This window comes from Uloborus diversus, chromosome 4 (assembly GCF_026930045.1).
Source record: "Uloborus diversus isolate 005 chromosome 4, Udiv.v.3.1, whole genome shotgun sequence".
NCBI lineage: Eukaryota > Metazoa > Arthropoda > Arachnida > Araneae > Uloboridae > Uloborus > Uloborus diversus.
The window spans coordinates 53,682,399-53,705,648 of record NC_072734.1 but is presented as its reverse complement, the minus strand read 5'-3'; the positions used below and the strand labels follow the sequence as shown (position 1 = coordinate 53,705,648).

Below are 23,250 nucleotides of genomic sequence, written 5' to 3'. Positions count from 1 at the left end.
AACCTCTCTTAATAGCCATTTCAGCAACAAAATTAAAAATACATTGGAAAAGTTTAAGTAAAAAATAAATCTGCAGTATTTTAGTATATTAATTTAAATACCCAAATAGTTCACCTTACTGTTGTGTATGTTGCTGACGAATAGTACAGGGGAGATGAACTTGCGACGAAAAAAAAACTTTTTTGCTTGTAAAAAAACAAAGCTAGAGATCCTTGATTCTGCTTTAAAATGCCTATAAAATTGAGGTAACTTTGAATTCTACTTCACACCAAGCTACCCTATCGCAATCCTGCAAGGTAAGTGAGGCAACTTAAAATTTGTGAAAAACATCCTGGCTTTTGATTTAAAATCTAAATTTTATGATCTTTCTTTGCACAGAACTTGCTAAGTTAGCTTATATAACTATTGAGCGGTGCCGTAAAAACGATATAAACAATAGTGACACATCAAACAAAATTAAATAATTTAGAAGTAAAATTTTCGAGTTTTATTTAAGCATTATTAAAATCAAGACAATAAAAAGTCACTGAGCCAAAGAATCAAAAGTCAAAGAGTAGTACGAAGTAGAGCTTTTAAAACTAAGACATCAATTTTTTTTAGTCTAGAGGTAATGCCTTTTAGCGTGTATAATGTGATTCAAATTACTGTCATTTTTTTTTTAATTTGGCTGTTTTCAAATAAATATAATACAACATACAATATTGCTACTAAAGAAATAACTTGACCAACCTGCGCAATTCCTCTAATGCATTGAATAAGTATTAAAAAATAAGCATGTACAGCAGGCGTTAAAGGTGTTATCAACATGGCCAAAGAAGAGACAAATGTCCCACTGGCAAGCGTAGTTTTGGGTCCAAAAGTTTCTGCTAGTTTTCCTGAAAACAACAGTGAAAAAACATATCCAAAGAATCCAGCTCCTAAAATATAGCCTTGAAGTTGCGGACTCCAGTCATACGTTATTGCGATCTAAAATAAAATTAAAGTTAAATTTCAGTTTAAGAAGTGTGAAACCTTGAATTTATAAGGTATGTTGGGAAATAGGGACATTTTCGGGGTGAAATAGTGACATTTTCGTTATTTAGGGTCTTCCCATAAGATTTGAATTGAAGTTTCAACAGAAGAAACATTTAGTTTATTATACCATTAGAGTAAATCTTGAGTATACAAAATACTGTTAACATTCTTAAGGTTTTTGGTACCATAAAACTAATTTTGCCCAAACTCGAAATTTGTCACTACCTACCCGACATGCTAGAGGTACATTGTGACACTTAAGTAAGCCATACAAATGCGCTGTACCATGTACAAGAAAGGCAATTAAATGTAATATTTTGATTAAAAAATGATAAAATAATTCATTGATAACGTTTTTAACACAATAAATACTTTTTAACAATACTCTAAACGAAAATAAAATGCAATATTTATCAAAAAGAAACTAAACATTACCCAGCACTAATCTTAGGTCACTTTGATCTTTGACTCGGTACAAAGTGTAGGCCCATATCCTAGAGGAGCAAACTTTTATAACTACTCATAATCATTGTTTGTTTCAGCTTATAATTTGCAATTAATATAATAATATAACATGGACTTTTATTACATTTGACGTGAGTCCAACTTCTAAATGTCAAGCAATGCACCCGATGTTTTCCTGGCCCAGAATCTTTATATCGCTGCAGGCAAACTAGATTTTTTCATCCTCAGTGGGGCTATTCGTTCCTTGCTTCTTCATTTTTATCAATAACGCAGATATAATTTTTTTATGCACTGTTTGGCATATTAATATAATTTCTGTTTTGTTTTTTCTTCTTCAATTTGTTTCTTGCTTTCTCTTACTTTTTTTTCCGCTCGAAATTTCTGTTTTAAAACTGCACTTGCGAGAATAGCAGGTTTCAGACATTTATTAGAGGAGCGCTTGCACATTTGAGCTCTTGCTTTAGGTAGGTATAGTCAACAAGTCTTGTCGCTGATACATATTTAATGTAAACTGTTATAGAATCGCATGTAATTTAATGAGATTTCCTACTTCTGAAGACGGTCCTCCAATCTTACCATCATAGACTAAATTAATTGCGAAATTGTTTGGTTTACTAGCATCTTCATATTTATAGTATTCTTTTTTGTTTTCACTCTGGTCATTAACGCTCATCTCTGACAGATAACGGCCAATCCTTTCTTTTTCTTTTTCTTTTTTTTTAATCTAAGGTATCGTAACTTCCACTGCAAGAAAATTTCCTTACACGACAACTTTCCTTTTCTTTTTAACCGACTTCAAAAAGGAGGCGGTTATCAGTTCATACCGTATGTATGTTTTTTTTTTTTTTGTTTGTCCACTCATAGCGTCTCACCTAGTGAACCGATTTTGATGATTCTTTTTTTGATGGATAGGGGATGGCTCAACTTAGGTCCCATTACTTTGTTTGACCATATTTGTTCTTTAGAAAAAAAGTTATGGGCAAAAAACAGTAAACTTTATGCAATTTCCCTATTAAATTGTAGCGAACTTCGCACTTTTCATCCGTGGATAACGGTGGCTCAGTGGTAGAATTCTCGCCTCCCACACGAGCGACCCGGGTTCAAATCCCGACTAGGACAAAGTGAATTTTACTAAAATTTCGTTTCTACTGTTTCCCGTATTTTCTCGAATGTTCTATTAATTTCTGTATCTTTCCACGTCGCTTGAGTATTCGCTTCATTTGGCTTTCACATTGGCTTCGCTATCTTCATCTACGCGACAACATGAAACTCATTGTTATAAAAGTTTGGTGCCATATAAGAGTAACATTAATAGTAATTGTAATGATAATTTCGAATAAAGGCTTTTCTAAAGCAATACAGTGATATAGGGCCGAACTTCTTACTAGGTAACTTCTTACTTTTACTGAAATATCTACATTTACACTAAAAAGAATGAAATAAAAAAAATTTGAAAAAAAAATAGAACCGACTTCAAAATTGCTCTAAAAAGTGAAAAATAATTTTATTCTTTAAACACCATCGATAATACTTTTAAACATAATTTTTGAAGTTGGCGCAAAAACAAAAAGTAAAATCCACTGTAACCATGCTTCGTTCATATTTTTATCAAAAAATCATCCAAAGTTAGGAACGATACATTTATATCGTTACTCAAATATGCTGTCATCAATGCGTAATGCATTTGGTAGTGAAGAAACTGGACCTGGTTAAATTTATACTTGTAGTTGAGTTATGGCTGTGAATGATTTTATCGATCGTTTTTGCGCCAACTTCAAAAATTATGTTTCAAAGTATTATCGATGGTGTTTAAAGAATAAAATTATTTTTCACTTTTTAGAGCAATTTTGAAGTCGGTTCTATTTTTTTTTTCAAAATTTTTTTATTCTCGAAAAATGGTTGCATACTTTTTAGGGCCTTTTACCCCTTTTTTCGAAAGCTTTTATACTTAAGTATTTTGACTCGAAAATTAAAAATTTACTTTATAATTGTTAAACTTGCATATGTTTATAACAACATAAATTCAACTTTAAATTAGAAAAATATTATTTATTTAGTTCGAAATTAAAAAAGTAAATCAAAGTCTACCAAAATTTTGGGAGAAAGCATTTTAAAAAAAAATTGAATTTTATTTGTAAGTAAATCGTATGTCCTGGTAAGCAGAAAACAGATTTCTGAAGAAATGGGTTTTAAACAGCTGCTGTGACAGAAATCTCTATAGGATAGCTTACGATTTTTAACAATAACTCGAAAAGCTTTTGCGCATGGTAATAATATCAAACCGCTCAACTACACAAAACATTCTTCAAAATTGAAAATTTTGAAAGTCAAAGGTCTGAAATGCAAAACCAAAGGATTGTGCCATTCAAACTGCATGCAATAATGGTAAAAAGTTAAATACCTGTGCTTGATTCCAAGAATTATTATGGAGTAATGGCTGTGTTGCATTCAAATCATGTGGATCATTATAAACTATCAGAGTGGAATGATTCACCATTGCTACGACGGCAACACTTATATTCATTCGATGGGCATTCAACAAAAAATATGTGAGGAATCCCATGAACGAAATCAAATATCGCCACTTGAAGCAAGGTTCCTCATCATCTGAAAGAAAATGAAAGTGAAAAAAGTGACAATTTTTTTATGTAACAAAAAAAAAGTTTGAATTTTGAGATTTTGAATTCAACTTATAGGGGAGACTGGGGATACTTGATCCCTGGGGATACATGATCCCACAGCAAAAATTTACCAAAATCATTAAGTTGAGATTTGAAATCTGACAATTATTTTTAAGTTATCCTTGTACATAAAAATTGGCAACACTTGGTCTTTTTCAGCCATTTTGTCTTAAATCAAGAAATGATTGTCTGAATGTGTCAAGGGAAACTTTTTTTCAAGAAATCATTCTGAAGTTTACATTAGGTACAACTTAAAAAAAAATACCGAAGTGTAATGTTAAAGTATAGACAGCCTTTAATAATTAAGACATATTTTCAGTAAATAGCCCCTAATTGTTAATGATAGAACAAGTATGTTTGTTAAAATCGCATAGTAAGGATACTTGATCCCTTCGTTTAAAGAGATACATGATCCCAGGGATCAAGTATCTTTACCTTAATATATAAAAATCTTCTGTGCGGACGTTTGTCACCATAAGGCTTTTAAACGGCTGGACCGATTTTGATCAAATTTTTTGTGCGTAATTAAGTTGTGACAAGCATGGTTTCGAAGCGCGATGGACCGAATCGGAAACGTTTTTGTTAATTAATTAATTAATTTAAACATTGGATGGTTATATCTCCCAAATGATTAATATTTATATTAACCTATTGTTGAGCGAGAACTGAAATAAATATTTAACCCGTTGCCGAAGGACTATAAGAAAGCCAGCTCTGCTTTTTGTAATGAAATTTCCTTCTGTGATAATGAGAAAGAGCCTTCATTTCTTGAAAGCAGCGATTTTAGGTCCAGTGATATATTTTAAAGTAAAAGTACTGGAAGAAATCGGGATACGTTCACTCGGGGCTTTCGCGATTCTCCTCCACTATAGTGCCTAGAAAGAGTAGTGTGCCGCCGAACGGCGCTTTTTTCCCCACGATTCTTGAAGACAAATTGTATGAAAACCACTAGATGGCAGTGCGGTCGAGATGTACGTTCAATTTCGCGGTGTTTACATTAGTAGACGTGGGATTTTGTTACAACTTACAGTCGAACTTCCATATATCAAACTTCCACGTATCAAAATTTTCTATATATCGAAATCCCAGCAAATTTCTATGTTCATTACATAGAAAAATTGTTTCGTTATATCGAAAAAAAAAACTCTATATATCGAAAATTTTTTCGAGACATTCGTAGATTTTTTTTCCACTTCAGACTGTTTGTCTCATGAAAAATGAAGGTTAGGGGAGAATATTATGTTCACTAATGGTTGCTACGAAATTCAGAAGGAATCTGGGGTTGAAGGGTCACACCCCTAGATAGGTCGTTGTTCCGTTCTGGAGTTCTTAAATTCCTTCAAGTTTATTTTAAATCTAAGTTGTGACCAGTAACACTGTAAAATCAGTTTCAAGTTATCCCTTTTGTCTGTTGATTGTCATTCCTAGTCTTTTTAGCTTCACTTAAAATCATTCAAGTTAAGTAGATTGATTTTTTTTCTTTTCTCTAGATTGCATTGTCAAAACGAAACTCCCCTAATGTTGCGGATCAAGTTAATTGCTGAAGAATGAAGATGTATGACGGCGCAAAAATGTAATTTCTGTTAATTTTTTAATTATCAACTTTCATTAAATCCGATGCTCGTATAAATTAGAAATTGGGTTTCATACACGAAAATTAGCTTTAATTTTAGTATTTTAGGAGATTGGTACGGATAAAATGAGATACTTTCTATATATCGAAATTCCTATTTATCGAATCTTTTCCAGCAATTTGCTACTTCGATATATGGAGGTCCGACTGTAGTTCCGCGTTTCTCTTTTTTACCTTTATTTCGTGAATATTTCATGAAACAGCGTTTAAGGCTTTTAATGGAGGCATCAAAGTTGAACATTGGAAGAAATAAAGCTTTATCTTGTTTTGTACTACGGTGCAAAAGTGGGTACAAAACATGCAAGGAAAAATTTGATGAAAAATGTTCCCTGTTTGAAAAAAATAAAACTTGATCTTTCCGCAGATGAAACTGAAATAACCACGTATAAATCTATAATAAATGAAATTGTTCATATTAATTTGCCTAACAAATATTGGTTTGTATGAAATTTAAAAAATCTCCAAATATTGTAGTTTTTGTATATAATGAAAATTATGTGGAAAATAATATTGACGATAAAAAGATCATTATTGAAGTAGACACAAAGACAAGGATGTTTTCAAAACAAAATTTTACACTATTGACTGAAAATTTGAGACTTATATTTTAAGGCAAATGTATTATCAATCGAGGTGGCTTAGGGCGGAGTTTAGTGTTGTTTTTAATGCCACTTGGGAGACTCAAGCCCCTTTCATGTAACCAGGATGAGTTTAAAGCAGAATGGAGCGACTCCTGAGTCAATGAGGCGCCTATATGAGAAAGAGCCCGACTTGGGCACGGTATATGGTAGCACCACCTCTACAGTTTATCGGTCTGGAGAATAGGTTGGAAATCTCCAGCAACGCTACGCCTGGTAACTGTTAGCGACCGACCATTCGACTTTCGGACGTATAGTTATATTTAAAAATAATTTTTTTTTTTTTTTAATTTTAGCCTTTTGAAATCCTGTATGAAATTGATAATTATTTTTGTTATCGTCTCCCGTTATCGAGATAAAAGGTATTTAAGTCTTCCGAAATTTTAAGAAAAGTGGCAAATTTAAACACTTGGCGAGGGATTGAAGGTACCAATTTCTCACACACGATTTCCTCGTCTGCATGTGGCAGGACATCCATATCTACAGAGCGTGAGAAAGATGTCTGTCCCCATCGAAACTCGCTAAATTTGTAACAACGAGACTCGCTTTTCTTAAAATTCCCATAGGCTTTAAAATCTCATATATCGACAACGGGAAAATATTTTTTGCGTCCAAAAACATGTATCACAATGTTCTTTTGATCGCTACTTATTTAGATTTTTTAATTGTAGTACTGTCATGTTGTTTCCTGATTAAGGGTAGGGAGATTCCGAAGCTGCGCTTCCTTTTAAAAGAACATTTTAAAGCTATTGCAGCGACCAACCGCCGGACGCAGCGAGAAGAAGCCCAGTCCAGCGAACTGCTACCATTCGGCCGCCAGTTGGCGACGGGGAAAATAAGGCAAACCCAAGTTTAAACACGAGTGAAAAACGATTTCCAACAACAAAAAAAAAAGTGGGGGGAGTGTGCAGCGACCAACCGCCGGACGCAGCGAGAAGAAGCCCAGTCCAGCGAACTGCTACCATTCGGCCGCCAGTTGGCGACGGGGAAAATAAGGCAAACCCAAGTTTAAACACGAGTGAAAAACGATTTCCAACAGACCTTGCCGAGATGTGATAGTTATCAGCTGCGATGGAATTGTGAAGCTGTGACTCGCTTTTAGATTTTACAAGTTTCAATTTTAACTTTTTATCAGTGTTTAGCAATTTAGAATGTTTGAATAAAATGTTTTATTTTTACACTGTAATTTTATATTCGGAGTGCTACAAACTGGTGACCCGGACAGAAGCTAATTGAGAAATATGATATAAATTTGGAGTTTTTCTTAAAGAGGTACGTATGCGGTTGAGATTCTTTTTTGTTCGATTCTCTGTGATTGGTCAACCTGTTTGGTACAATTAGAGGAAATGCAGGAGTTTAGCAAATGTTGTTTTAAGTTCTGGTGCTGTTTGTTTGTGTTGTTGTAGGATATTCCTCAGGCCCCAAAACCTTTTTCAATTGTATTTAGTTAAGATAGAGTTCGGTCGCACAAATTGGTTAACATGAGTGTTGAAGACAACAATAGTGTCGGCGTGACGACGCAAATATCACATTTAGCAGTGAAGATTCCACCAATATGGAAAACTGGAATTAAGTTGTGGTTTATTCAGGCCGAAAGTAATTTTGAACTCGCGAAAATCACGAATGACACAACTAAATATAACTACATTGTTGCGGCTATTGATCCAGAAACTTTATCAGTCGTATCAGATATTTTGTTCGCACCGCCGGCAGCAGATAAATACGGTGCATTAAAATCTCGGTTAATAGCGGAATATTCCGAGTCCGAGGGGGAACAGACTCGTCAATTGGTCTCAGGCCTGCAATTAGGAGATAACAAACCATCTTATTTGCTGCGAAAGATGCGAGAATTGGGGGGTGCAGATGTTACCGATAATTTTATAAAAAACTTGTGGCTTCAAAAACTACCGTCGGAAATGCATGCTATTTTAGCAATTAGCTCAGAGACGTTGGACAAGTTGGCTGAAAGGGCAGATAGGATTGCAGAGGTGCGTGCTGCCTCATCGGACAGTGGTATTTTTGGTGTCGGGCAATCGACTGCAGCCACTTGTGTGGAGCTGCTCAAACATTCCAGAGATTTATGAACAGTATTCTCGGTGACCTTGATTTTTGTTATGTTTATTTGGATGACATTTTGATATTTAGTAATAGTGAGGAAAAACACAAAATTCATGTAAGAGCGGTTTTGGAAAGACTAAACGATTATGGGCTAACTATAAATGTGTCAAAATGTATATTCGGGGTCGCAGAGATTTCTTTCTTAGGACACTTAATTACGAGTAGTGGCACAAGGCCCCTGCCGGATAAGGTCGAGCCAATTTTAAAGTACCCACAGCCAAGAAATGTTAAGGAACTGCAAAGATTTTTGGGATTCTTGAATTTTTTTCGTAGATTCTTGCCACAAATAGCCCGGCATCAGGAGTATTTAACGGCGTATTTAAGAGGGGCCAAGAAAAACGATAAGACTAAGCTCGATTGGTCAGATAAAGCAAATGAAGAGTTTCAACATTGCAAAAAATTGATTGCAGATGCGGTTCTTTTGGCACACCCAAAGCCGGATGCAGAGTTGATATTACAAGTCGACGCATCGGATTTCGCAATTGGGGGATCATTATCGCAAATAGTAAACAAGCACTTACAACCGCTTGCTTTTTTCTCTAGGAAGCTGTCACCGGCAGAAAGAAAATATAGCGCTTATGATAGGGAACTGTTGGCAGCTTATGCCAACATAAAACATTTTCGGCATATGGTCGAGGCGAGAAAGGTTTCCTTGTTTACTGATCATAAGCCGTTAACGTTTGCCTTCCAGCAAAGTTCGGATAAATGTAGCCCAAGACAGGCGAGGCAGTTAGATTTTATATCCCAATTCACCACAGATATACGACATATAAGGGGACCTGATAATATTGTTGCAGATGCACTTTCTCGGATAGACGCTATAGTCATGCCGAACCCCATTAATTACACAGAACTCGCTCAAGCACAACAAAGCGATCCAGAGCTAAAACTGTTGATGGAAAAATCGGAAGTATTAAAATTAAAGAAAATTACCATACCAGAATGTGAAATACCTATTTTTTGCGATATAGCAACCGGTACGCCTCGGCCGTTTGTACCCCAGGAGTTTCGCGAGATAGTTTTTTCCGCCCTGCACAATTTATCACATTTGGGTATCCGCAGTACATCAAAATTAATAAGATCAAGATTTGTATGGCCTTCTATTCGAAAAGATTGCGTTAAATGGGCTAGATGTTGCATTCCTTGCCAGAGATCAAAGATAACCCGACATACAAAAGCACCAATAGGGAAATTTTCGGACCAGTCACAGAGATTTGAACATGTGCATCTCGACCTCGTAGGTCCTCTACCCCCGTCGCAGGGAAACTATTATTGTTTAACTATGATAGATAGGTGCACACGTTGGCCAGAGGCTGTGCCGATACCTGATATATCGGCACAGACGGTAGCAAGGTGTTTTTTTGTTAACTGGATTGCTCGTTTCGGATGCCCTGCTCGTATAACTACCGACCAGGGTAGACAGTTTGAAAGTGCACTGTTTCACGCTCTCTCTTGCTTTCTGGGTGTTAAGAGAATTCGATCCTCTCCATACCACCCACAAGCAAATGGCTTAGTGGAAGAATTTCACAGACCGTTAAAGGCCTCTTTAAAGGCATATAACACTCAAGAGTGGGCAAATGCACTGCCCACAGTTCTTCTTGGATTCCGGGCTGCGTTTAAGGAAGATTTGGGCGCAACAACAGCAGAGCTTGTATATGGGAGGACACTCCGACTGCCAGGAGAGTTCTTCGTAAAGACGGGTATTGAAGGTACCCCAAAGGAGCTGGTGGAGGAACTCAAGACACATTTTGACAACATGCGACCTATCCCAACGAGTTGCCACGGACATGAGTCCGTGTTTGTACATCCACACCTAAAAGACTGTTCTCACGTCTTTGTTCGCCACGACGGAGTAAGAAAACCCCTGCAGGCACCATACGATGGACCGTATAGAGTGATATCAAAAAAAGAGAAAACTTTTGATCTGGAAATTAAAGGAAGGAAACAGACGATATCTATCGACAGGCTGAAACCAGCTTTTATGTCTACAGACTGTTTACCTGTGGTTAAGAATAGGGGTGAACAATCTGCGTCTAATGTTGTGACTACACGCTTTGGAAGAACAGTTCGGCAACCGTCTAGATACGGTATATTCGATGGAACTGTGGGGGGAGTGTGCAGCGACCAACCGCCGGACGCAGCGAGAAGAAGCCCAGTCCAGCGAACTGCTACCATTCGGCCGCCAGTTGGCGACGGGGAAAATAAGGCAAACCCAAGTTTAAACACGAGTGAAAAACGATTTCCAACAGACCTTGCCGAGATGTGATAGTTATCAGCTGCGATGGAATTGTGAAGCTGTGACTCGCTTTTAGATTTTACAAGTTTCAATTTTAACCTTTTATCAGTGTTTAGCAATTTAGAATGTTTGAATAAAATGTTTTATTTTTACACTGTTATTTTATATTCGGAGTGCTACACTATCATAAGCAATGTTAGACAAAGGAGAGGGACGAGGAGGTTCCCCATTTGTTTTTAGTTTTTAAGGATACATTTCTTTCGCTATTTTACATATGAGATAAAAGATAAAAATACATAAATACTTTTTTTTTGATAATGATAACGACAGATTCAAAAACACTTCTATTTCGATAATTATCGACAACAAAACCATTTGCTGACAGGTTCTAAAGAACGCTATAAAAATAAGCAAACTAGCAGTTTGACGTTGATAAGTATTACCGAAAATTCAACAAATAATCAAGCCAGCTTTTTGCCAATTGCAGTTATTTGCAAATTAGTATGTTATATGTGATCGGAGCAAGTGACCCTATTATTTTTTTAATGTAAGGAAATCCCTTGAAAATTAAAAAAAAAAGGTCGGAGTCGGTAGGTTTTCAAGCGACTCCAACTCTTTAACTCAGACTGAGAAGTCCTGATAATTTTAATTAGCTTAATTTCGAACAGTTTTATTTTGAAAATAGCGGTACCCGCAGGACTTTGCCCGGAGGAGAAAATTAAAAGGTCATTTGATTAACTTGTATATTTACAAATAATGGATGATGAATTTCTCGCCAATTGGCTATGTTCATTCGCTCTTCCCACGTTACGGTTCCATGTCATTATAATTTCGTAATTTACTAACTTTGCTCCGGAAACTGTTCTTAAAATTGAAATAAAAAAAGAACAAAATCGAATTTAAAATCGCTTCGAGGTGCACACCCCCATGCTACAAACTAACTTTGTATCAAATTTCATGAAAATCGGCCGAACTGTCTAGGCGCTGTCCGCGTCACAGAGATCCAGACAGAAATCCGGACAGATAGACTTTCAGCTTTATTATTAGTAGAGAAATAAGAGACGCGCAGTCATTGAATACTTAGGGGCCATTCATTAATTACGTAAGGATGATTTTGGAAATTTTTGATCCCCCTCCCCCCATGAAAAACTGAAATGGAACTCGTTAATTCCCAGGTTAGCTAAAGTTTTTGATCAATATTGCTCATTTTGTGCTCTGCATTTCGAAAAACATTTTATTGAAACGCATTTTAAGCATATTATAAATGGTGAGGAAGTTTTGATTCCTCGGGGAAAACCTTTTTTGAAAGATGAGGCAATTCCGACAATTTTCCCAAATCTGCTAACATACTTTACTAAAAAATTACCAAAGAATAGGTCCATCAGGAATTATGCAGTTAAAAAAAATGTTCCCTGTTTGAAAAAAATAAAACTTGATCTTTCCGCAGATGAAACTGAAATAACCAAGTAGCTTTGTTATTAGTAGAGAAATAAGAGACGCGCAGTTATTGAATACTTAGGGGCCATTCATTAATTACGTAATAATGATTTTGGCAATTTTTGATCCCCCTCCCCCCATGTAAGGGTACGTAAGATTTTTCACCCCCCCCCCTATTCTTACGTAAGATTCCATTTCGTTTTTCAAAATGATAAAATAACAAATCTTGGAATCGTTACATCACTGGAATCGTTATTAAATTCAATTATTAAATTTAACTCTTTGCGTAAAGAAATAGTTACTGAAAAGTTAGAGTCTAAACTGAATGTTTTTTAGACATTTTTTTTTGATGTAATATTAATTAAAAAAAACATGCCATACATAATGCGACTCTTTTATTATATTTTACACTATTCATTCTTTGCAAAACAAATAACGAAATGGAACATAATCTCTGCCAAATCACTTGTTGACCGCGCAATTTCTAATGTGAAATACCGACTTGGAAAATATTACGTAAGAATGAGTTTGACCCCCCCCCCCAAAGGTACGTAGAGGCTTTTCCGACCCCCTCCCCCTCGGGACCCTTACATATTTAATGAATGGCCCCTTATAGTCTACTATTTCCATTGAAGATAAATTAGCATAAGGTAATGTTATATTCTTCAAAAAATAAATGAACACCCATGTAACAAATAGCACTTATTACAGAATTTGTCTTTTGCGCAGAAATAAGTTCCATCCGAAAAACGGGGCTTTTAAACTGCGAAATCAGCATGCAATCGATGATTTAAAACGAGTCTGATTGAGGAGCATAACGTACACCTCGAGCGCAGCGCCATCTGGTTTTTCCTCAGATCTGACCTCACTTTTCCCCCGTCGATCGGCACACTACTCTTTCTAGGCACTGTACCTCCACTACGATCGCGAAGGCCCCGGTTCACTAAAATCACGCAAGTAAACCATGTGACCAGATTGGTGCTTTAGGTTTTCCTGACTAAATGATCGGAAAGTACTGTACATAATAACATTTGTTTCTCGGTTCAAATTCATCTGAGTTTTGGCACCAATGGCAAGAATATTTTAAGGATTATCAAACTAATCAGTACATTATTAAAGGAAAAGACGGTGGAATGTAAACACGAAACAAATTTTATTTTCGTCCAGATAATTTACTACAGGGTAGTTCTGTACACACAAGATCAATGCAATGGAAGATTTTTATCTTTGGTGGAAAGAACAAATTAGGCAAATATATGAAGTTTTCGTTCATAAGATGGGACCGCTAAAAAGTCGGAGTTCGCTTTGCTCATTGATCGGCTGGATTACAGGAACGTGGTGGCTTGGCGACATTGGTCATAACAATACAGTTGCGTGATTATTTGTTTACTACTGTCAATGTAATTTATTGTATTTTTTGTTCATTTGGTGAAAAATTTTAAATTGCAAAAAATTGTTTTTTTGTTTTTAAAGAGTGTTTAGTCATTTTAGTTGAAGAACGTGTTTATTTTACATCAAAAGTGGCGAGGGGGTGAATTTTGCTTATTCAGGGAACTGTTTTTACATTTATCATTTTTTAAACGATATCCATTCGATTGTTTTATTCTTTTTCATAAGGGGCACGTTGCAGCGGGATTTCCGGTTTTTTTCTAGATGAGTAGTTAGTTTTTTATACTTAATATCTGATGATGATTTTTGTCCTTTGAGTATGTCTGAAGGAGCAAACCATGCAATCTATGAAGATCTTATTGATAAAATAACTGCTCAGTGGCACTAGATTAATGAAGTTGTAATAAATATACGCATTCTGACACCTAGAAGCCTAAAAAATTTTACTTTTTACTTATTTTTTTTTCAGTAAAACGGTTCAAATACTTGATAGTTCATTGAAATTTTCAATTTACAAAGTTTGAACAGAACAACGTCTGTCGGGTCCTCTAGTGACAATATAAAACCAATGATAACAATATAACTGTTGTTTACTTAGTTGACATTAACTTTAAGCATTCAAAACCATGTTATTAACCATGTTCAAAACCATTTATTATGGTAAGAATAATAGATTAAAACAATCAATGCAGTAAATATGTCAAATAATTAAAATATCATTTCACACTTGTAACAGACATGGAAATACACGATCCATTCATAAAATTATTGAAAAAAAATATTTTACCGAAACTATCTGTTTAACTTCAACTAGAAAAACAGTGTCAGATAGAGAAAAAAATTACCTTTGTTCACGTACTTGTTTTGAAAAAAAAAACTGATAATTTGCAGCAGAAAAAGCAATTGAAAACTGAAGTGGGGATCAAGTATCCCCAGTCTCCCCTATTTTTCGCAATGACAAATTGCGATAGGACTCTACTCGTTAGGCTTCTTGTTTCTACTTCTGACTTTTATCGCAACCATAATTTGAAAGTCAAAATTAGAATGAATACCAGGGGGGATTGTGTTGTAAAGTTGAGAAGGTTGCTTATAAATTATTCGGTATAAGAAAAAAAATATAATCAAAGGTCGGACGTCATTCAACGACGTCAAGTGAAAACAATAAAATATTCGTGATTGCTGAAAAAAGCAAAAATAAGAAACATTAATTTTGGCGAAAGTATAAGTTTAAGCATTTAATGATAAAAAAAATACAAAAAAGTAAATAAAAAATTAATAAATAGATAAATAGTTAAATTTGTTTCTGATAAATTTAGATCCCATTTTTCGCACTCAAAACTGAGACAGGAATCAACCTAAAGGAAGAAAAAAAAATTCCGAAGAATAATAAAACATGACGTAAATTATTTTTTCTGTACTCCAACTGTATAAACTTAAATAACTACAGCAAAAGAGGGTACATACTGCTTTCAGAATAAAAATAGCTTATTAGTTAGTACTATCAGAGTAAAAACAAGAGTCCACAATAACTCACATAATTTTGCACATTAGAAAAAAAATAAAAGTCTTGGAATAAATGGCTGCTAATACTTAAAAAATAAATTCAAATTAAAAATCCTTCTAAATTATCCTGTTGATCACAGGCCTTATATTTTTCAATTTTCATGTGTAGTTAACATTATGTAATTTTATTAACAATATTATGAAAATTGCCTCAAAGAAATAGGATGGAATTTTTAAAACATTTTTAGAAAATTAGGAAAGAGGAGAAAATTAAATCGTATCTCAGAAATAAACCATTAACTATTTCTAAAGTCAAAATTATAAAACAAAAAAAAAAAAAAAGTGGCAGAGACATTGGTAGCATTAAATATACATTATGATCATTATTCGGCCCTTCCGATTAGTCTGCAGATCATCAGCCGTGGATTAATCTGAAATCGGTAATTGGCCATATTGCTTATCGGCGCGTCCCTAATAGTTAACTACATTTACAATAAAGTAATTGTGCTTCGTTACAAGAAAAATGTTTTTCCGACCACTGAATCAGTGCATAATTTAATTTTTTGTATAATACAATTTTGTGTATTTCAGATTATACTTGTAGAATTCAGTGGGTGGTATGCGACCTACGGTGAGTGTTGGGTGTGTTCTTTGCGCAAGGTCATCTTCCAGTGATCAGGAGTGAATAGTGGGCTTGGTGTCAAAAATGCCTCAAATAGGCTCATTTGGACCCGCTGGTAATCAAAATATGGATTAATATTTGCTTTAATTGCGTATGGGTCATTTTTCAAAAAGCGTAACTTTTCTGTCACACGGCTTTTACAGTAAAAACTTTAAGGAACAATCCATTTAACGATGATTTTCAATTTCATCAAAAATAAATCTATTTAAACCTGCCAACAAATTTTTAAAAATAACTTTTACTTTAGTATATTTTTGGTTCAAAACATGTGCATTTTCACCACCGTGGCATGTCACACACCTGGTGTGACTGTTTATGTTGCTTAATAACTTGTTTATTTAAAAGTATATACTTATTTATTTATTATTCCTTTCACAAGTGTCTCAAATACTAATTATTTAAGTATATTTAATTTTTTTCATATTGCGTTATAGTTCGTTTTAGTAGGACAAGGAGTCATCTCACACAATAAATTCTCACCTCCGTTACCTAAACACAAGATGCCTCATTGACACGTGGCAGTAATGACATCAAATTTTATTTTCCATGATACAAGGGTTGGCCATGATACCCTTGTTTATTTTTAACCATAGTTGAAGTTGTAAGATTTTTGTTGAAAAACAAGAAGATATATATAGATTTTGCTTTAAAACTATACATTTTGTGAGCTTTTAGATGGCTAGAAGCTCACGCAATCTTTTAAGGGGGTCTTTACACCCAGTAAAAGGGGTGTACACCTTTTTAAAAGGTAAAGGCCCCAGTAAAAGAGTACATCTTTGAATTGAAAAGGGAGTTCCTTGAAACCCCGAAACACGTGTATTCCGCAATTTGTTTATTTGTGCTAACTACGTTGGATATTTTCTGTTAAGTAGTAATATACGAGGGCTATCCAGAAAGTAGATTACGTTTTCGTCTGTGTCCGCTAGGGGCGGGGCTAGCGCGGCCATCTTGGGGTCAAAGCGTTGCGCAGCTCAGTCTGCATCTAGCCGTGCTAGTGAGAGGTTCGTGCTGTGTTCGTTCAGATACTGTGACGGTTTGAAATGTCTGCGTTAATTGAAAATCCCGCGAGCTGCGAGGTGCGCGCAGTAATAAGGTTTCTGACTGCAAAAAACTGTAAACCGATAGAAATCTATCGGCAGCTTTGTGAAGTGTATGGGGACAACATTATCACTGAAGGTGGAGTGCGTCAGTGGGTCATAAGATTTAAAAATGGCCGAACCAATGTTCACGACGAAGATCGAAGTGGGAGACCCAGCATAGTGAACGCCGAACTTCTCGAAAAAGTCGATGCTAAAGTCCGGGAAAATCGAAATTTCACAATAACGGAACTTTCTTTAAGTTTTCCACAAATTTCGCGAAGTTTGGTGCACGAAATCATCAGCGAAAAGCTTGGTTACCACAAGTTTTGTGCAAGATGGATTCCAAAAATCTTGACAGAGGACCACAAAAATCAGCGAATGGCTGCAGCGTTGAACTTTTTGGACGCTTACCATAAGGATGGTGACTTTTTACTCGATCGCATCGTTACTGGTGACGAAACATGGGTGAAACACGTGAACTGTGAAACGAAATTGCAATCAATGCAGTGGGGGCACACAAGTTCTCCCCAAAAACCCAAGAAATGCATGCAAACAATGTCGGCAAGGAAGATCATGGCGACTGTTTTTTGGGACAGAAAAGGTGTGATTTTGGTGGACTTCCTGGAAAGAGGCACTACAATAAACTCTCAAAGGTATTGCCAAACTCTCCAAAAACTCAGAAGAGCAATTCAAAACAAGCGCAGAGGAATGTTGAGCTCTAAGATCTTGTTGTTTCACGACAACGCCCGGCCCCACACGGCAAATGTCACTCGTAAAGTTCTTGAATCTTTTAAGTGGGAGTTGTTTCCTCATCCACCGTACAGTCCCGACCTGGCACCGAGCGACTTCCACCTATTCCCAGCAATGAAGAAGTGGCTGGCTATGCAGCGTTTTGATGACGACGCACAGCTGCAAGAAGAGGTAACGGAGTGGTTGAAGGCGCAGGCGGCCGAATTTTTCGACGAAGGAATTTCCAAGCTCGTACATCGCTACGATAAATGCCTTAATTTGTATGGTGACTATGTCGAAAAGTAGTATTTGAGTGTGGCTTTCATCTGCATATAATAAAAAATTTTTCCTATACTTTGTTTATTTTTTATTCCAAAACGTAATCTACTTTCTGGATAGCCCTCGTATTTAAAGATATTATTGTGAAAGAAAATAAATATTTACAACTGAGCAGGTCATTACTGTCACGTTCTTTAAGTAACAATTTCTTTGAAGAAAAAATAAATTGGGAGGGACACAACGTTTGATATATCCTGTTAAGTAGTAATATACACTGATCAAAACAATTAAAGGATATTGAGGTTTTGGGTTGATTTTGAACCTGGAGAACTTTTTGAATGATTGATACATTATCGACAGGCGTTAGTAAAATATTTGAGACAAAAATTACATTTGCATGGGAGGAAAAATTAATTTTTTTCAACTTTTGGGTACAAAAGGGAAAAAAACGCACTTAGTGCGTATGAGAAAAGCGATAAAAAATTGGTGTTTTCTTAAAAGAAAATCGCTTCTAGTAGGGGGTAGGGTAACCCCGGACGGCCAGCAATGTAAAACACCTCTGAGGCATGGAATTAATGAGGCTAATGTTGGACTGGGGTATTCTGCCCCACTCCTCCTGAAGCACTCTTTCCGGTTCTTGAAGAGTTTAGGGAGGTGGTAGGTGTCCAAAAACTCGTTGCCTAGAATGTCCCAAACATGCTCTATTAGGTTCATATCTGGAGAACACGCTGGCCATTCCATTCGTATGATTCCTTCCGCCAAAAGAAAGTCATTCATCAAGTAAGAACGATGTGGTCTGCAATTTTCGTCCATCAACATGAAGTCCCCTCCAATTGCTACAGGGTAAGGGACTACAATAGGTGTGAGGATCTCATCCCTACTTTGACGACCGGTCAGAGTTCCATTCGGAATGACATGCAGAACGGTGCGCCCATCAATGGAGATGCCAGCATGCACCATCTCACCACCACCACCAAATCTGACACTTTCGGGCGCGAAAGCTGGATTGTTTCTAGTGCCGAGCTCCCTCCAGATGAAAATACACCATTATATGGAAAAGACAAGAACGGGACTCGTCAGAGAAAAAAATATTGCTCCATTCATTTCTTCTCCAATACACATGCTCTGTTACCCACTCTCTGTATCGCGACGGTATCTCACAGCTAATGTGACACAGACCATTAGTCGACGAGCATACAGACTTACAGCGTGAAGGCGATTTCGGACAGTTTGTTTCAAAATTGTGGTACCAGTACCCGAGCGAAGGTGTCGTTGTAGTGGGGGTGGCATTCATACTTCGGTGCCTCGGAGCCGTTAAAGCTAAATAACGATCTTCGTTGAGCGTTGTTGACCGTCTGCGACCTTGCCCTGATCTTCGGCCAGCATTTCCAGTCTCTAAAAACCGTTTCCATCTCGTAGAAATTACACTTTGCAAAACTCCAATAGCTTCTTTTGCTTTGGCTTGTGTTTGGCTTCCCTCTAGCCTGATAACCACTTTAGAAGCTTCTGATTCCGTTAAATGAGTTCGTTGAGGCATCGCGTTCATCGAAACAACGCGTTTACTGAATGTCAATCATTATTTTCAGCTTTGTCTTACAATATGTTAAGAACGAAATCTCATTCTGAAACGTCGTTTTCGACGTCAAACTCAAAATTTGCATACTGCGATGCTTGAAATTTAGAAGAATTTGCATTTTTAACTCCCTTCTTCGATTCTATGCAAAAAAATATTTGCTAATACCTTTTTTTGTACAAAAACTTACAATATCCTTTAATTGTTTAGAGCAGTGCATTTAAAGATTTTATTGCTAAAGAAAATAAGTACTCAACTGAGCAGGTCATTGCTATTACGTTCTTTAAGTAACAATTTCTTTGAAGAAAAAATAAATTAAAAGGGACACAATGGGCCTTAGCCTCCATAGGGCATTGTGTATCTTATGTTTTATGGAAAAAATAATACTATTGTTGAAGGTCTTGTTTTTCTTGGAAGAAAAAACAAAACAAAATTCAGTGAAATGCGTTTGAAATATTTACAAAAAAGCTATAATTCAGAATTACTTACCATGTTCCTTTGTCATAATTCCTTTAGAAAAGAAGAGATAATTTAAATCATACTCAGCAAAAATACATCATTCTTTTGTACAGTTAACGCATAAATTGCCCTTTTTTGAGTAAAAAAGGATTCCATTCTGAGCGTGTGTGCGCCAGAACATTGCATTCATACTGAATAATTTATCGGAGCAAAATCTAACCTTACTAATGCCAGCTGGCTTCTGGGTACAAACAAAAGACTGCCTTGAAACTTGATGATTGAAAAAACTTATCGCTTGATAACAATTTTTGTCCGAAAGTCTCTACGTTTTCATCTCTGAGCAACTGAATATAGTCACTTTTTGCAAAATCGGTTATCGCTCGATAACAATTTTTTTCTTCAAAGTTTCAACGTTCGCATCACTGAACCACTGAATACAGTAAACGTTCGCGCATTTTTAGGACATTGCAAGAAAATTTGAGATTGTGGTCTTCATCGATGCACTTTTATATTTTAGATTTTAACTAGTTTTTGGTTATAGATTTACCAGCCCGAATGCAAATTTTTGATGAACAATCTACAGGTTCACAAGCAATACCTTGTACACACATAATACATTATAATTTTAATACTAATAAAAATATTACGACCAAGCATCAAAATTAATATGAATATATTATTTTGATTAAAACTTACAAATTTCAAAGTAGTTACCTTTAACCTTAATACAGAGCTTTTAAAATGTCACAAAATTTTCGGTAGTGCGCCGATCTGTTACTGATATTTTATCCCATTTCCTTACATTAGGGTTTCTTTGGGGATGCCAAAGTTTTATGATGTTTACTGTTTGACCACGGTTTGTATGTAATTTGGCAATCTGTCAAGTAAAGACGATTCCATCTGAATGAATCTAGCAGGGGAGAAGGGAAAATAACGATGGGATTAAGGGGAAATAAAAATAATTACCATGGGAACAACAAAGAGAAAATAAAATATTTTCATCTCGTTCAGGAACGTAATCTGACATGAGAAATCTCGCCAAGGGTTCTTTGCTCGCACAATGCTAAAACTATAACTCTAAACAAATCTTTAGTGAAACTCTTCAGCTGATAATGTAAGCAATAAAGTAAAGCGCACTATTTTGGCGATGAAAATTTTAAGAGTTAAACATTTTCTATTTCGTTCTACTATAATATATTCAAGAAAATATTTTGCATACTGTCCATTCCAACTAAATGCTGCAGTAAAATAAGGTTAGTTAACTTAATTATTTTTAAACTAGGCGGAGATTAAATCTCTAATTCTTCTGCTAATATTATCAAATCCTTCTTTCGAGCTTAAGATTGAAAAAAACCCATATTCTTACAAATTCACACAAAACAATAAACAAGAAGTTCTGTCTAGAACTAGACGAGACTACTTTCCCGTATACACATACTACTTTCTAGTACCTGATCAATATTCTCAAAAATAGCTAAAATCGCAAATGTTTTCAAACATATTTTCAAAATACTTTAAGCTGATTTCTAGGAATAAAATATTCCTCACTCATCTAAAAAAAAAATTAGATGCGTTAAAAAAAAAAAAAAAAATAGCAGCAACTTTTAAACAACGCAGCTAATACACTTTTTTCCATTAAAAAAATCTTTAACGGCTTTCAAAACGAAAAAACAATAATTAAAATTAATAAGCTCATTAAAATAAATACATCATATCAAAAAAAAATCGTTTCTTTTTCCCCTGTTTCCAAAAACAATTTTTTAAATGAATTAATGCACTTAAAAAAATTGAATAAAAAAATTAAAATGTCAACTTAAAGAAATAATTTTCATTGTCAAAAAAAAAAAAAAAAAATCGTCTGCGCATATCTTTATGAAGAAACATAAATGACTTCGAGTTTATTCGCCGAAAACTGAATGCCAAAATTAAAACTTTAGCGTAAAAATAAAAACAAGTCAAATCAATAATAATTATTTCACAGTCTAAACCATAGCTGCGGAGTCGGAGTCGGAGTCAATCTCATTTTGGGGTAAAGGAGTCGGAGTTGAATATCTAAGAATCGGAGTCAGTCATTTGTCCTCCGTGAATAAATTTTTGCCAAAGCTACGAAGTCGGGGAGTCGAAGTTCGATTAATTGTCGAGCACAGGAGTCGGAGTCGGAGTCAAGTGCCCCTAAATTCTCGGAGTCGATGTCTGGAGTTTGGCGTCAAGAACTATTTCCAACAAAATTCGTTTGAAGTAAATCCGCCTTCAAGTACGGAATGTACATTGACTTTCAGTTTCCCCGTAGGCGCTAATGTTAAGAGATTTGAACTGTTCAAAATTGAACGAAAACTTGTTTAAATCAAAAAGATATTTTCGATACATGTTTTTCATCAAAAGTTTTTCCCTACAAAGTTTGTTTGGAGCCACTTCGCCTCTAAGTTCAAGATTTATTTTTGATTTGAATTTCCCCGTTGGCGCTAATGTTAAGTTTTATTGAACTGTTCAAAATTGAACGAAAAATTGTTCAAATCAAAAAACGAATTATGGGAATGGGATGTTCTCACCGAGATCTTTCTAACAAAAAAAATTGTTCGAATCGGACTATTCATTCAAAAGTTATTAGGGAGGGACAGACAGACAGACCGACAGACATTTTTCCCCATCTCAATACCCTACTTTCCAATTTTTAATTTTTCAATATTTATCTAACTATTTTATTTATTTTTGACTTTTTTTTTGTTTTCGGGATATTTTTAAGATGCATTAAGCCTTCTTTCATGCTTTTTTCTTCTTTCTCTGACTTTTACTGGGAAAGTATGCTAAAAACAAATTACCTGGTATAACGTTATCCTCTTTCAAAAAAGAAAGAAAAAGAAAAAAATGCATCGAACAGACGAGAATTTCATGCTAATGCGAATTTTGTTAATCCATAGTTTTCTTGTGTTTACGCTCTTTCACCATTTACAACAATCATCTCACCTTTTAGTGGGAAATAATGAAAACTAACATTATTTTGAGAAGCTCGAGAATACCATTTAGGGACGAAACAATTTCTGTTGCTGAAAGCAATCTAAGATACGTCGAATGTGTTAATGAATACTCATAACAAACTGCCTATGTTTATCAACAGACACCCGTGGGACGCAATGTTTTACCTTTTTCTTTAATTTTGTAAATCACTGCAAGGTAGCGTATTCGAGTGCTGGAGTCGCAAACTGTTTTCACGCTAACCTAAGATGAGATCGCGCAAACGATAAATTTTCAACATAAAATTAGTATTCTATTAGACTTAATAATGCTTTTTAATTTTTTCCCGGTGATTTTACAGTTAGCCTTTTGTTTTTGCAATT

At 35.4% G+C, this 23,250-nt stretch overlaps 1 protein-coding gene across 1 annotated transcript in view; it reads right to left on the bottom strand.

Moving 5' to 3' along the window:
* The window catches only part of LOC129221168 (putative inorganic phosphate cotransporter), a gene marked incomplete at its 3' end in the record, with an annotated part of 28,294 nt that extends 8,219 nt beyond the window's left edge, over nt 1-20,075 (bottom strand). Inside the window, 3 exon segments of the mRNA XM_054855620.1 lie at nt 730-966; nt 3,881-4,086; nt 19,946-20,075. Of these exon segments, the coding sequence (XP_054711595.1) occupies nt 730-966; nt 3,881-4,086; nt 19,946-19,961 (459 nt within the window).
* Nucleotides 20,076-23,250: the final 3,175 nt, after the last annotated feature.